We start from the raw sequence: 16,369 nt of genomic DNA, 5'->3' as shown, positions 1-16,369 counted from the left end.
ATCTGTGGTTATGTTTTCGACCGCATTAGGATGACCTTGCCAAGTGCGGTTGCCCAGTCAACAACACCATCACCACCACCCACCACAACCCAAAACCATCAACTCCACCACCATCACCCACACCTACCACCACCACCACCATATCCCACAACTACCACCATCCCAAGACACCTACCACCACCACCCCCGCTCCATAAATCCTCCATCTGTGGTAACTCAACCCCCGCGGTTTCCTGGCGCGTCGCTCACTGAGGCAGGAAAGTGACGGTCTGCCATAAAACTAAACGGCACCTCACTGTAATCGCTCAAGTGGTTTTATGCGTTTTAGCTGTGGAGGAGCGACGCTAACGAGTACAGGAACTCATGTGTGCAATGGCTGCTTATTTGATTTACCCTGGCGCGGGTCTCCCTCTCACCTACTCTTGGCGCCGTTTTGCTTTTGTTAATTTTCCACGTATGTGCACTAAGGATTGACAACACAAATCATTTACCTTTTCAATTACCTGTTAGTCTGTAAAGCATGTCATTAGTGTCGTCTTTGCCATTATCATCATCATTCTCATCCTCATAAAAATAACATGCAATCGGATTTGTGTTATGATGACTTTTGTAAAAATTAATGCGTCTTGATACACCTCAAAGGATAATTGTCCTTCATGTGACTGTTATAAAGAGCGGAGTGTGACCCACGTCCTTGCTGGGATGGCAGTGCATACGCCCTTTTTTTCACCTCAGTTATTGTTTCAGATAACTCAAAGTCACCGGGAACTGGGGTTAAAGATCAGGTGAGTGAGCGAGTGCCGGAGTGCGGTGGTGAGGTGGATGCAGTGCTCGCCTTCTGTCCTTAACAGTAAACAATAAAATTTTAATTAAACTTCACAGGCAGATATAGCACAGAGACATCTCCGACAAGCCTCATGTTCAGTAATTCCCGTCTATATTTAAGAGTTATTACCTCCTGCAGTTTGTGAGGGCTCGACTGGGCACGTGCAACCTTCACTGATACACACGTAACAGCTTCAGTACACGTAACCACCTCAAAAGGACTTGCACACACCTGTGCTCAAACACTCACAAGCCCGGTTTTACACAGTGGTGGCCACTGTTATGTCTCGAGATTTATCTTGTCCACGTTTCCAGTGTGGATCTACATGAAAAAGTCTATATGTAGAAACACGAGCGTACTCGTTCATACATAAACATACCTATACACATACTGGTAAGTAAAGGCATGTTAGAATGCCCACACACATGCCCACACACACGCATACATGCGTATATTTAAACATACTTGCATGCACAATTATACTCGTGCGGCCAAAAACATACATCCAGAGACAAACACAATGCACTCACATGCGCAAATGCACTAATACCTGTATGAATACACACTCATATACACGCTTACACATATATGTGGTGCAGAATCACGCTTACAGGATTATCAGTGGACTGTGTCCAGGGTATCTAACAACAAACTTTGTAAGGATTAGTAACATGAACCTGCAGGGCACAAGGTAGAGTGAACATATTTTTGTGTTACCTGGTGTACGCGGTCAAAGAAATAACACTTTATCTGGACACATCAAAATTAGTAATGATATCAAACAGCTCAAAGCTAAAACTAAAAAAAAAAAAAAAAGTTCCTAACAGATGATGCCACAGAATGTTGTATTGTTTAAGTGATCCGCCAGCCTCAGATAGTCCAAGCGCAATGTAATGTTTGTTGAAGTTATCATAAACCTTCACCATTTCTCCTGTAGACATACTGTTACTGAGTAGGGACCAAGTCTAAGCCAAAGCAAAGGACTCTCGTGGAAAAAAACACCTGACAGCCTTGTCAACTATTCTTGGTCAAATTGCCTTACTGTTTACCACTGTTGTATACCTGCACTAACCTAACCTAACCTAACCATATATACCCACAACCTACGTGCACCGTATGCCTATACTGTCTACATTCACGTTGTACTGTATTAACTTGCAGAGTTTATATACTTGTTTGACAATTTTACTGAATAAATGTTATCATTATCATCAGACAAAAACACATGCACACTGACCCTCTCGGCTCTCACTGACCATCACCACTACCTCATCTGCAAATTTGGTGAGAAGCTTCCGCACCATCCTCGACACCGGCTCCTACTACCACCTGAGATCCCTCGCCCGAGAATTACTGTTCTACACCACAACCGCATCCAGCCCATATGAGCACGAACTGACCGCTATAAGAACAGCCCAGTCCCAACCATTGTAAAAATTATCAATAACTTGTAATCAACTAGTGTATTCACTCCCAGTCAATCTTACTTTTTGCACTATGTTGAAATGCCCTGTAGTTTGAGCTTATCCCCACCTAGTTATTATATATCATATTTGTATCACTTATGTTACTTGTATATTATTTGTAAATCAAGAGACCCATTCCCCAATTATGTAACTGTATATTTTCAGCCTTCCGGCTGCCATGCTCTTTCAATAAACCGTTAATTATTATCATTATTATTATTACATTGCCGTCGGTAAGCACACCATATACCCTATATAAACACGGTAAAGTTTGTAACGTGATTGAGAAATGAGTTGTATCCGTAGGGGTGTACAGTAAGTACAGTATCATCCTTCATACGCACAACAAAGTAAAAGTAAGAGGTAATATTTTATCTTAATATTCCGTGTCTATTAGTTATTATACTAAACAGATATCAAATTACTATTGTACCTTTTGTTAGTTATGGCCATAGACGATTCCCTCTTATTGGGTGCAACATAAACTAAATGTGCATCGGCCGGGAATCGAACCCGGGCCTCCCGCGTGGCAGGCGAGAATTCTACCACTGAACCACCGATGCTTAGCAAATTAAGTTACAATTTTCTTTTTGTCTAATATATACTTTTATAGATATACGTTAAAGTTTTCGAAAATTCAAATGATTCAAATTTCATAGATATACAAGTATGTGGATGTTTCACAGCTCCTACTTTCCCCCAAGCTGTTCAGAGCTAAACAGTGGAACCTCCCAGGCGCTAGACGGCGGGACCTGAACCCCAGTACAGCAATATTAAATGTCTTTTTTCCAAGGACAACTTTATCTCTGTCTCTTGATTGAAGCTTTCATCTCAGTTAGTCCCTAATACTGTATATATTAGGCTCAAAAATCGAATTCGCTCACTAGGCGAATTAAAACGACCCCAACGCGTTGTGGGCGTTTTCAAAATAACCAGGAAGTGAAACTTCGCTATAGATTAGAGGAATTTTGAGACCGTCCAAAACACGTTGTGGCTGTTGGGGAAAATCCCACGACGCAAATTTTGCTTTCTGGTTAAGTTGCAAAAAAAAAAAAAAAAAAAATCAAAATTACAAAAATAATTAACTGTAAATATGCAATAATAGTATAGTGTACATGGATATTAGAGCACCATACACACGTATTACATGTAATGATCGCCCATTGGGAATGATTCCAATGAATAACATTGGCTACAAGTTAAATGAGTACAATTCTTCTATTCTTTTTCACTGAATCATTTTTAGAACACACACACACACACACACACACACACACCCCCAAGGCAAGAGACAGGATGTTAAATGACGTAAAATATCTTGAAAATAACAGATACTGAGGTGACCCAAACTTACAAAGGCAAACGCAGATTGCTACAAGATCTATTATTAGCAGATGAAATAAGGACCAACCGCCCTCGCCGTAGCTGTGTACAATAAACTAAATCTTATAGGCTAGATACTTCTTAAATAGTTGACATCATGATCATGAATAATAATAATATAGTAGTATTCAATAACAAAAAAGTTTATCATGTACTTACATAGCCTGAGTATATCTTGGGCAGCTGAATCCACCCTTCCCTGTACAGTACGTGTATCATAATTATCATCTTATATTCACCTAGGAATCGGTGGTTACTCTCAAGGCGACGTTACACTACCACTCGTTGCGTCAACTCCCATATTGTCGTTTTTTCTATGAGTAGTCATCTGTCCTAGACGAAACGTAGCGTTTCCACTTGATAGACTTGCTCCTATTCCCGTGGTCAATTCAAGATCCATACTCGATAATGAAAGTAAATAAAATATCGAACCAGGTATAATAACTAAATTTAATTTAAAAACCATTCAGTAACACATTTTTAACAAATTGCCCAAGTGTACGTTTTTTTTTGTAATTAATGCTGATATTTCTAAATATATCTGATGTTTGTTTACAATACTTTTATCCTTTTCGACACTGATCGGCTCGTTAGCCGCTTGGGCGATCGGTCACGTCTCTGTTACGCACTGTTAGCAAGTACTGGGCATATACTGGCTCCTGAATATATCGGAACCTGCTCCAGTGTTGGTCAAGTCTGGCCTTGAATAAGCTCACACTCGGTGCCGACACAACACTCTCTGGCAGATTGTTCCAAGAGTTCACAATTATCACCCCGAAAAAGTTTGCCCTCACTGTTTTCTGGACTTGTGGCTTCCTCAACCTTGAGCTGTGCGACCCCTTGTGGAGCGGGCGGATATAAAAGGCATTGTTTAATAGCTCGACACTGGAGTCCGTCAGGCCACGATGGCTGGTGGGCTCACTCAAGGTTGGTGCTTCAAGTGTCAAACAATGGAACGACTCAAACGGGTCATATTCCTTTCTCTGGTCTTCTCTGTTGCGATTATATTTTCTTCTAAGTTAGTCAACTATTATATATATATATTACGGTAAATATGCAAAAAGCTAAATTATCTTGAAATCTCCTAAATTCATTATATATATTCAGGTTTTCCTCTCACCAAATTCTAAATGATATTTCTTCCATTTTGCCTGAATCTACAGTGGCCATTTGCGAGAAAATTGCCCCATCTTTTCCTTCAATACCCCCCCCGTATATACAGTACACATTATATATTACGTTCGTTCATTGTCATTCAGATATTACATATACAAAATATATAATTCTTATTGATTTGTCCTTAATACCATAATGAATGAAATAGTGTCAATATCATGTATAGTTTAGTTACTCCTGCACCATTAACGTTTTTTGTGTATTTACTATTGTAATTCATTTTCTATGATAAGTTTAACATAAACTATATTTAGAGTTCATTTATACAGCCAAGCAGGCAGATGACAAAGACTGGCAGACATGAAGGCAGAAAAAAGAAAGGCAGGGAGGTACCAGACAGAGATAAAGACACACAGACGGACAGGCAGGAAAACAGACAGGCAGGGAGACAGAAAGGCAGACAAACATAAACAAACAAGCAAACAGGCAGGCAGGCAGGAAAACAAAGAGCAGGGTGTGACGTAGACCACCACTAGAGTTAAGATGATGATGTTGGTCATTCGAAAATTACGGTAAATACAAAATGATTGTTCATTGCTACAATTTATTACGATCAATAGAAAATATTGCATCTCTTAGAAAACGAAAATTGGAATCATGATCCAAAAATTATCCAGAGATGATACATTGTAATATGATAGTGTTTAAGATTAGTTTATCTTTGATTATAGCAATATAATAACAGTAGCCATGACATAATCGTTATCAAATGCTTCCCACAGACAACAGTTACGCTGAGAAGTTTCCACTCTCGCTTCTTGTTGGTCTGTGAGGGAGTGAAGAGTTGAACAGGAGGTTAGGGTTCAGGGGGTAGCATCAGTCCAGGGTTATGTACAAAAGTTAGCAAGTTATTCTACAGTGAAGTTAATGACGCCATGGTCATTTCGTCCCTTCAGGTGACCAAGAGCCTTTCTCTGTGCGTCTCGGCTGTCACTACAGTCACCTGTGGCCGTGTAGTGCCAAGTCCACGCTCCCTGTAACACACAAGCAACCTCATCATCAATTATTAATTACTATAATGTGTAACGTAAACACAAAAGAAAAAATAATATATCTAATTGAACTTTATAGAGTAGCAGTATCTTCTCTATGTGACAGACATGTTTATACTCGAATATTATTGCTAAGGTGATTTGTTCTGATGTGTTCGAAATTCTAAACTGGAGATTGTTATTGGAGAACTAACTATGAACTGCATAGAATAACATTAGGAAACCTGGATGTGGGAGGAAAATTTAACGGTAGAGACCTACGACCAATTAAGGCTACACTGTATTAGAGGAGAGGCCTAATATAGCCGAGATTATATATGAAGGAGTGTGAGTGACCAGATCAAATGTCATTTTATAATTATTTAGGCTGAGTAAAAGTTAATTGGATCAGGCAGGCTGTTCAGTTTTGGTCAACATACTATACTATACTATACATTACCGCAGAGTTCGAGCGAGAGATGATGTGATCAAAGTGTGCAAATGAAAGTTGAGATACAGGAAGTGGATTTAATGAGGCGTTTCAACTATCAAACTAGAACTGAACACAAAAATAGATTTGAATTAAAGAAATTTTTTAGAAGAAAATAGGTAAATACGGGCTTGAAAACAGTTGAACAAATTTAAAAAAAAAACATTATTATTAACCCGGTCACGTTAGGAAGTGTTAAATATAGGTTGTGAAGATATAGGAGTGATATTAGTTGGATGAAAACATGAGGTGCCTCACCTGGACCTACTGCAGTGTCATTTATTCTTTTGATGGTGTCCAGTTAAACTGTATCGTCTCCAATTTAATTTCACTGAATTATTTCATACCAAATACGATTTATTATACATCAAGACGAACATAGTGCCTTTTCATTGATGACCCAAATTAAATAATGATAAGCCTACGCGGTAAGTGAGGTTTGTGACATCTTGTAAGATATGGTTGGCTGCCTGTCTTTGTTGACGCTTTATACTGTCGGCAACTGTGTCATGAATGCAAGTCAAGTTCAGTTTCTGTTCACGTTAGTCCTTGGGTAGCCCTACCCTGTGGATGTCGACTGATAATACAGCCGTTAGTGACACACATACTATACATATACTAACACTGTAGCCGTGGGTGTAAGCGTACTCGTACAGGTCAGGGAGAGGCGTGCCCGCAGCACACACCGAAGCAAACTCGCCGATCACGATGGGCTTGTTCAGCATGTAGTCAGAGGCACTCACCTGTAGATGTCAGAAACAACCTTATTTTTACCCTTTACCAAACCAGCTCGTGGTTGGTGTAAGGTCCTCCTCTCTCTGCTCCAGACGACAGTTTTGTGCTGGTAACAACAACACCCTACAACAACGCATTCACCATAGCAAAAACAAAGTAAATATTTTCCACTTATATACAAGAAAAAACTTTGCTATAAATTAATACAAGATAGACGTTATTTACTTGTAAATTATAGAAAATTTTACACCTAAATGAATAAGAAATTTTATAAGCACTAAACATTGTTTCTCTCATCTTACAACAGCGAACGTCACCACACACGTTCTGTTTTACCCATGAAATCTTAGACAAAATGGTTGAACCTCATGAATATTAGAAACCCTTGCTTATTTCGCCTAATCCTAACCTAGCCTCATCCACGTTAATCTAACTACCCAAACAATGTTTGGGTGTTTAATCATCCGGTGAAATAAGCTGAGGGGGTTTCAAGTCTTCAACAGATCCAAATTCTGTACAAACGACTCGGAGTTTTGCATTCCCATACTCTTCCAGTGTGTTGAAACACACACACGTACGTACATACACTATCACCACCATACAATACTAACAGTGAAGGGAGCGCCAAAACTCCAGGATCCCGACCAGTCGTAGGTGTGCATCTGGTAAAAGTCAAGTTGGGCGTCGGAGCCTCCGGCCGCCTCGTTGAGACACTGGTCCGTGTAGTGATTGTGCGAGTTAAAGAAGACGTCGTTCTCGGAGAACTGACCTGAGAAACAGTTTATCATTGTTAAAGTCTTTCCAACAGTAAGAAATTTTTATAACCGTTTTATCTCTTTTATAACTACCACTCAACACCGCCTGTGTCTCCCGTACTCTTCTTAAACTTAATTAACAATAAACCACTGACATCGTAGTTTACTGTAGTGAGAGCATTATTTTTCTGAGTATTATTAATGTGAGACTATTAAGGTTATGCGAGTATTATTACTGTAGTTAGAGTATTATTAACTTGGTCCCTTAGTTTTGACCTTGTGTAAAGGAAAACACGTTTATACCTTACAACAACATGTGATTACTCACCCCAGGAGCCCAGGGTGATCAAGGTGTCGGGGTCAATGGCGCGGACTGCCTCATTCTGCCGACCAATGAACCTCAAGAAGCTGTGTGGCAGAAAAGGTTATATACTGTTTATAATAATAATAATAATAATAATAATAATAGTAATAATAATAATAATAATAGTTGCCCTTCGTGTTCGAGGATGGCCGGTGTAACAGACCAAATTATACCCCCTGGCCACTTCATTAACCCCAGGGTATATTCCGGCCTAGGCCAGAACATAGCCGGGTAAAAACGGGGATGTAATCTGGCCTGTTACTCCAGCTCAAGGGCCACCTAGACGGGAATGAATTTGTTTAAGGTGTAGAAGCTGTCGCCAACACAACAACCACACGTTATGTTAACGAGTTGCATGACCCAGTGTCAAGGAATAGTCCAAGAAGACCGGACAACTCGCCAACTGCACTGGCTAACCATTACCCCAGAACACAATCCGCAAATCGATTTACATCCAGGTTCCCAATTACTGCTGGGTAGACAGAGGCAAACTGCGTAAAGAAACTTGCACATAGTTTCACACTGCCCGAGGATCGAACCCGGATCCACTCCCTTCCGAGGCGAGCATGTTGACCATTACATACACCACACACACACACACACACACATCGTAAACATGTCTTTCATACAAAATTATACAAACTCACAGGGTGGTAGAATTTCCTTGGTCTAATAGAGGCGCTCACAGAATACTACGACAATCTTGTGCACTTGTGACAATGATGATGAAAAAAAAAAAAAAAACACACACAATACTGCCTTTTTTTTATTAGATTTCGTGTCTCTATACAAGGTCTAATCTCGTTAAATAAGTTATGGTTATTCTAACGGCGTTATAATTGGTGTTATTATCCTCCTAAATAATTTGCTCAGCTTATCTCACTCACTATTTACTTCAAAATCATCATTGTAGCCACCTGAGGAACCCAAATTGTGTTAGCTGTTGCCCCTTGACACTTACTTATGCATGGGGATGTTCTTGCCAGTCCAGCCAGCGCCGTCGTGGCCGATGATTGTGGTGTCGTAGCAGGAATTACTGTTGCTCTCCACCTACAGGACGATCATTATGCAAGTTGTTAAGACACAAGACAGCAATACAATATGGCGAGATCAGGGTGAAGCTATAGATGGTTTAAGATAAATCGTTTGTGAAAATATGGGAGAGACTAGCAAGGAGGGAGCGAATATCAGTGAAAGAAAAAGAGCTGGAGTCAAGTCTAGGACGAGAATGAACAACAGAAAAAATATTAGAGAATAATTGGAAAAGTAGAGAATGAAATTATTGGAAGGCTATACAATGTGTTATTCATTACATGCATCACTCAATATTTGGTTATCAAGAAGATTTGGTAAATTTATGATTAGGCTTTGCACTGTGAGACATCCAGACCGCGCCAAGAATCATTGCATGTAACCGACTCTACTCTACAGAATGAACCGTTTGCCATACTCTCAGTGCTAAAACTCGTTTAAATCACTACCATAGACAGTCCCATCATCCTCACTATTGCTCGACATCCTCAGCTTAGATTGTTACGCGCGTCTTTGAAAGCAAGTCACCAATATGCCAGCCAGGCTGCCGAGAGTGTCAAGATAAAGCTGCAGAGGATCTCTTCTCACATAGGTCTAGGTGAACATGATAAGAGTTGATGCCTGTGAAAAGACCGTGAAAGGGAATCCTTGAACTGTAACCAGGAAAGAACTTGCTTATAAATTTGAATAAGGCAGACAAGTGCAAGCAGTGTGACGGACTGCCCACTCGCACTACTAGCTTCTGTTCTCACCAAAATTAAAGGCTTTATAAACTTTCCTTTACATAGTTACCAGGTGTGGTCACTCGCCTATATATAGTTACCAGGTGTGGTCACTCACCTATATATAGTTACCAGGTGTGGTCACTCACCTTTATTTAGTTACCAAGTGTGGTCACTCACCTTCACAGATCCCTCAGCCTCGTTCACAGCCTCGAAGGCAGCCAGGGCTGGATGACCCTTGATCTTCGTCATCAGGTGCTGGGTGAGAAATTATATGGTTTATAAGATATAAATTACTCTAGTAAAACTTGTAATATTTTCCTCCTAATCCAAGTAGCCGATTGTACAACTTCAGGAATTCTAAAAATAAACAAACAACACAAGTATATTGGGTCTTGTAGACCTGACGGGCGTCAGGGACTGTGGAAACTCGGTACACAAGAGGTAGGGCGTTCGGCACTGTATTCAACTTTCCCAACTGAAAAGTTAGGTGGCCATATACAGCTGGGTGGACCAGGAGTGCCCCAGGATTAAACCAGCTGCACTTAGGGCATGAAGTTAGCACTCTGTCCACTGTGTGACCGTCTGTTCGCGAGTTCGTTTTCCCGTGTATGTACAAGAGAGAGACTGTTGGGGGTCAACGAGCGGCTCATGATGCTCCAAGTCCCACTGAATCACTCACGCCATGCCTTCTTCATCAGTACATATTCCCCAACACTGGATGCAGAGGATGACATCAAGGAGGCCTTTTATGCCAACATTAATTGTGCTAACCTCTATCCCCAGAGAAGATAAGGTTATGCTCCTAGGTGACTTCAATGCCAGAGTTGGCAAAGGTGTTGACTTACGACAGTAAACCATAGGAAGAGACAGAATGGGAAAGTGCAATTCCAACAGCTTATTCCTCCTAGGCAAGTGTACTTAACACAGTATCACTATTACCAATACCTTGTTTAAACGGACCGAAAAGTTCATAGGTTCTTGGCAACATCCACGATCTAAACATTGACCTGTCAAAAACTACATTATTAGAGAAATGGATCCCCGAGCTGTCCTAATCACCAGAGCCATGCGTGGCTCAGACTAACTGAGATATAGATCATCGGCTCGTTAGAGCATTAATCTCCTTTCACGTCGCCCGAAAACGGCGAAAGCACCAAACCACCAGAGGCGTTTTAATCACCAAGTGACTTGAGGTTCAAGCAGTGGAACTTGCTTTCGGAGAGCAACTCTATGAGGGGCTGATAAACAACCCAACAACTGGAGTCCTAGTGCGGAATGCGTTACCCTTAAAGCCGTTATCAAAAGGATCTGCTGTGAGACCCTCGGCCAGTTCAAAAGGAAACACCAAGTTTGGCTTGATGAAAATAACCAGAAAATCAACGTACTCCTCTAGTAAACGTGTTGCCTTCATTAACTTGAAAAACAACCTTCAGTCTCGGACCAAAGATGATACCTTCCACCAGCAGAAGGCAATGTTCCTTCCAAACTTCAGGAAATGAAGAACGTATGCTGGACTAAAAATAAACGTGGAGCGCAAAAAAACTGTGGATCGACGCCAGATGCGCGAATTTTTCAATTCCACCAAAGCAATCTATGGTTCAACTACAAATGATGCGCCCCTCCCTCCGCCTTTCTGACTGTAACTCCCTTATTAAAGACCCGGAGGGCAACCGTCAGTGCTGGAAAGAGCACTACTATACCCTGCCTAACCGAAACACCGATTTGGGTTTCCTGACGACCCAGCAGGTCCCTCAGTGCCCGGAGCTCGCACATCTCGACTTTTCTCCATTCCCAGACGAAATAGCTACTACCATTAAGCAGATGAGAAATAGAAAAAACCACAGGGCATGATGAAACCTAACCTGAAGAATACAAATCAGGAGTTAACAAGTCGGACAATACATTGGAACAGGAGGAAACCCCCTGGATTTCAAAAAACCTCCATCGTCAATATCCATAAGAACAAGGAAGACAACGACCGTGGGATCTTGCTGCTTTTCATAGAAGGAAAGATTATCGCTCAAGTCCTCATCAACCGACTCCTATCTGAGGTTGACAACTTCATCCCAGAGTTTCGATGTGGCTTTAGCCCATCTCGCGGCACCACTGGCACGATCTTTGTTGCCAGCTAGATACAGAACATAGAATAGCGCCGTGATTTGTACACCCGGTATCACTTCCACACGGTACATTGGTTGGCGCGTTTTGTGAAATGTGGCACCTGTGTTTGTTTACACCTTAGTTTAACTTCCAGAATGGCCTGAATGGAACTTGCAATCGTAGCTAGAGTAAAGTAAGCAGTCCTCCACTATCTCTGAGTGTAAGCGTTTCTTGCAAGTTCATAGTTTTAACACACATTACCAAATATTAGGTCCAATCTGCGGAGTGATGTTACGTGAGGAGGTGGAGGGGAGGGAGGCCTCAGTGGGAAGAGGGGAGGGAAAAAGTTAACCCACCAAGGAGGTTGCCCACAGCACCAATCTCTTTAAGTTACCAATGAGATAAATTAATAAAACAATATACCTCCCGGTCTGCTGTACTGATGAACCATATTCATACTCTTCGCGTTAACTTGGAGGATAACCCTGGAGCATGACGGAAAGTGTCATTGCATTAGGATAAATATTATGTGTACTGCATGTGTTTGTTTTATGCTAGAATAATACATTGTGTCATACTGATGGTTTTAACATGCGTGTAGTGATAACAGGTAATGAATTTGCGTCAAATAAGTGATATAATGGTTAGGAGGTAAATTGGGTGAAGTGCCATGAATGCGGCCAGTTCTAGCCTTGCACCACTGCGGACATTGATGAAAAAGTGACAGATGTGCATCTCAAGTCTTTGACAGAATGTGTACTCGTTTCTTCAGCTGTAGGAAGCTGAAAATGTCTACAAAGCTGCACGTATATTAATCAGTGGTCCTCCCCACCCTGCTGTATGGCAGTGAGACACGAGTCACATTAGGAGTCACCTCAAGGCACTTGAAATCTTTCACCAACGTAGTCTACGTTCTATCCTCCGGGTCCGCTGGGACAACAGAACAAATACCAGTATTCTCGCGGACACCAACTGTAGGAGCGTCAAGGCTACCATTATCCATGAACAACTACGTTGGACTGGCCGAGTTACCCCACATAGACGACAGTAGCCTGCCAACGTTTCAATTTTACAGTCATTTAAAATATGATAAACGTTCCGCTGGCGGGCAACGGAAAAAAATAATAAGAAAGTCTTAAGACAAACCAGGAAAAAGTGTCAATCGACTGCCGCACGTTGGAGACAATCATTCCACATCGTGTAGTTTGGAGGACCGTCACACGAGGTGTTAATACTCTCCAGTAAGATCGACTGCACACCGAGGTAAACAAGTACTAACGCCGGAGAGACGCTGCCGCCGTCCCTACCGCCTCTTCACACTTGCACCATCTGTGGACGACCCTGCCGCTCTGGTAACGGCCACTCAAACCACCTCATCGGAGGTGACATCATTCGGTCAGCGTTGAATGGTCGTCATACTCGATTCCGAATGACAGCAATGTAGTAATAGCATAAACTTAGTAATAACCAAGGCTATCTTATCTGTTTCACGAGTGTATACTCGTGAACCCTTTAACCCTACGTTCTGTATATATATAAGCTTACCAAAAGAAGTAATTGCTATACAAATATAATAACATGTACTCTTATGGCCCTTATTAGAACTTTAAATTAAATTATTATACGGTTTACTCACATTAAGGCAGTTCTCAATGTAAGATTCAAGTTTGTCGTCGTCCATGATGAGATCGACGGCCTTCTGGTTGGTGAGGTAGGCGCCGTTCCACATAGTCAAAGTTACCAGCACGTTGTTCTGCTCAGCAGCGTTCAGTAGTTTAAGAACATCGTCCTCAAAGTCACCAGTCTTGTCACACGCGGTGACGTGCCCACTGTCGTCGAAAACCGGTGTGCTGTATCCTTCTACGTGTACCCATGCTCCTGCCAGGGAAGTGCCACAACATATAGTCCTATACTGTACATGAAACAATGCTCCTGCCAGGGAAGTGCCACAACATATACTGTAGTCCTATACTGTACATGAAACAGGGATGTGCAATATTATATTATCATTTGGTCTTGTAAACTATATTAAAGTGAAATAATAAGATTCTGCTGTAGCTTTATACAAATGCCTTTAACAACATATCATACAGGATGTACCATGCTTGGTTCAAACACGGGCGCCATATTGTTTACTCAGCGGGTGGGTAGTTTTCTCAGGTTGTCTCCCACATAGTTTACAAACATGCTTATCAATTGTACACGCGTATGACAATTTTACCGAATAAACATCATCAATATTATCATTCTCTACAGTACGAGCGCAAACATCTTCATCAGCTGAGCATCAACATGGAGCCCCTGCATGTCACAGTTGACCGAACTTTATCTACGGTTCTGGTTTGGTTCAAGACTGAGTAACAAAGTTGTCCATTAATTTCCATTAAACTTTAGTTGCTAATCAATCATATTACACCTAGGTCCATATGTTATGCTTTCAATTGAACCCAAAACTTAATAGACCCAACCCTTCTGGGCCTCAACCTAACCTAACCTAATCATTTTTAGTATAAAAGCCCATTAGAACTGGAATCCCTTAAATCTTGTCCCATTTAGAACAGGCTCCCCATTTGGTCAGTCAGTTGCTGAGGTCTTAAAGAAACAAGGAACTCACGGATAGAATTGCCGCCCGAGCTGGCTATCTCCTGCACCCATTGCTCCAGAGTGCCGTCGTAGTCACCATTGCCGAAGTCACGCCCGTAATCGTGCCAGGCGATGTTACACCCATTGAGGAACACTTTCTCTCCTCCATAGGTGAGATCCGTACCTGACACCTGCAACATTGAGAACGACGATGATGATGATGATAATAACAACAAAATAATAATAATAATAATAATAATAATAATAAATGCTTCGTACATGAGACAGTTAGGGAACAAGACTGGTAAACACTGCAGGCAGACATGATGCACTAGGACGCCACTGTGTTACGAGAATTATTAGAGGAGAAAAATCTGGGATGTGTTGTAGTATTGCATGAGAGAGTTGTTAGTGTCGTTGTTACAGCTTTTACTGGCACTCATTCTTAAACTTGTTAACAATGTGATCATAATAGAAGTGGTTTAATACATAACGAGTATATAAATGTTGTACATATCGATGTGAAATATGTGTGAAGAAGTGTCTAACTTGTACGGTCTCTCTCTCTCTTATGTCCGTATAGGAATATAATATCTGGATGGTGACATGTTATACAGGCCAGTATTAACAAACTCTGAAATGTGAAAGTGTTACCTTAAGTTTCTTAGCATTGGTGGAGCCCAGGAGGGAAAGTACAGTGAGGAGCAACAAGCGCGCCATCTCAACTACTGTTTCATAGAGACACTGACGTACCAACACCTTTATATATCAGTGGCCCTCTCACCTGCCAACATCTTACGTCATTTATCTGGGAAAATATGATACATTATCCACGTGATTGTTGCTCCCGCGGTAGTTGAATAAGCACAAGTACCCTTATATATATATAATGCTATACCCGGTAAATGTACGGTATACTATAGATACAGATTGAGGTGTGTGTGTGTTCTTTTTATTCTTGGTGAATACTGAAAAGTATCAATAAAAAGTCCTAAATTTTCTAATTTCGTGGGGCAATTCCGCTTTTAGAAGATCCCATTAATACGAAGCATAGTACATTTTCTTGGCCGGTTCTGTTGGCGTGCGGGGTTCTTGTCTGAAAAATCTGGCAACTGTTGTCAGCTGATCACACCACTTGTCGTTTTCTGGTATCATACAAAATTATCTTATGGTACCAACTTGCCAAATGTGGTTTCATGTATCACTAATAAAATTATATTGCATTTTTTACACACACACACACACACCGATGTCTCCATGACCCCGTGAGCTCCTTCATATCAACACCTACGGACGAGTTACTGAACCACGTGTCCTATGTGACCTGACACAGTATGGCAAGAGACCAGCCCGTGCCATGAACTGTAAACTATAATAATTTGTATGTTCAATTCATGTTCCTTCTTTCAGTAATGAAAGCTTTTGTTAAACGACCCACCCACCCCACGTCTTTGTATACAAGTCATTTTTGTCTTATGTATATTTTCAGCCTTCGGGCTGCAGAACTTCAATAAATCGTTATTATTATTAAACACGAGTCCATTTCCTGCTGTATTCATTAACACTTGCATGCCGAAAGTATAAATTAGTTTCTGTAGGTATCGCCAGATAGTACAACTTCTCATTCACTTTATCTTTGGAAAATATTTTTAAAAATATACATATTAAGTGGTAGTGGCCTCGACGCCTCCCAGGATTACATATAGCTTAGGGCCTCAACATGGCTTAATCCGGCCCTGGTTATAACAACAATCAATTATAAG

At 41.1% G+C, this 16,369-nt stretch overlaps 1 protein-coding gene and 1 non-coding gene across 3 annotated transcripts; both read right to left on the bottom strand.

Moving 5' to 3' along the window:
• Positions 1-2,784: 2,784 nt before the first annotated feature.
• On the bottom strand, positions 2,785-2,855 carry Trnag-gcc. The gene has a single exon. It is a non-coding gene; the product is annotated as a tRNA-Gly (tRNA).
• A 2,526-nt stretch (positions 2,856-5,381) lies between these two features.
• Positions 5,382-15,414, bottom strand: LOC121855729 (mannan endo-1,4-beta-mannosidase-like). Of its 2 annotated transcripts, XM_042350826.1 has the most exons (10): positions 15,261-15,387; positions 14,638-14,797; positions 13,660-13,901; positions 10,101-10,178; positions 9,128-9,216; positions 8,131-8,210; positions 7,659-7,816; positions 6,936-7,055; positions 5,673-5,825; positions 5,382-5,581 (listed from the first exon to the last, which is right to left on the bottom strand). In XM_042350826.1, the coding sequence occupies exons 1-9, from the start codon at positions 15,324-15,326 to the stop codon at positions 5,700-5,702; spliced, it is 1,119 nt and encodes a 372-aa protein (XP_042206760.1). In that variant the 5' UTR covers positions 15,327-15,387; the 3' UTR covers positions 5,382-5,581; positions 5,673-5,699. The 2 variants fall into 2 exon arrangements, with proteins under 2 accessions (XP_042206760.1, XP_042206759.1); XM_042350825.1 differs by having other exon boundaries at positions 5,382-5,825; positions 15,261-15,414.
• Between the last annotated feature and the right edge of the window lie 955 nt (positions 15,415-16,369).

The sequence above is a fragment of the Homarus americanus genome, unplaced genomic scaffold (assembly GCF_018991925.1).
Source record: "Homarus americanus isolate GMGI-L3 unplaced genomic scaffold, GMGI_Hamer_2.0 scaffold21353, whole genome shotgun sequence".
NCBI classification, from domain to species: Eukaryota; Metazoa; Arthropoda; class Malacostraca; order Decapoda; family Nephropidae; genus Homarus; species Homarus americanus.
The sequence above is the reverse complement of the archived record's forward strand: the minus strand, read 5'-3'. Positions and strand labels throughout refer to the sequence as shown.

What these genes read in the sequence shown, in the direction of transcription:
- LOC121855729 (XM_042350825.1), bottom strand. Translation starts at nt 15,326, where the DNA reads ATGGCGCGCTTGTTGCTCCTCACTGTACTTTCCCTCCTGGGCTCCACC. An exon ending in AGGCTGAGGGATCTGTGAAG is followed by an intron (nt 9,217 to 10,100) that starts GTGAGTGACCAC and finishes ATCGTCCTGTAG; the next exon opens with GTGGAGAGCAACAGTAATTC. An exon ending in CTTACACCCACGGCTACAGT is followed by an intron (nt 5,826 to 6,935) that starts GTTAGTATATGT and finishes TGTGTGTTACAG; the next exon opens with GGAGCGTGGACTTGGCACTA.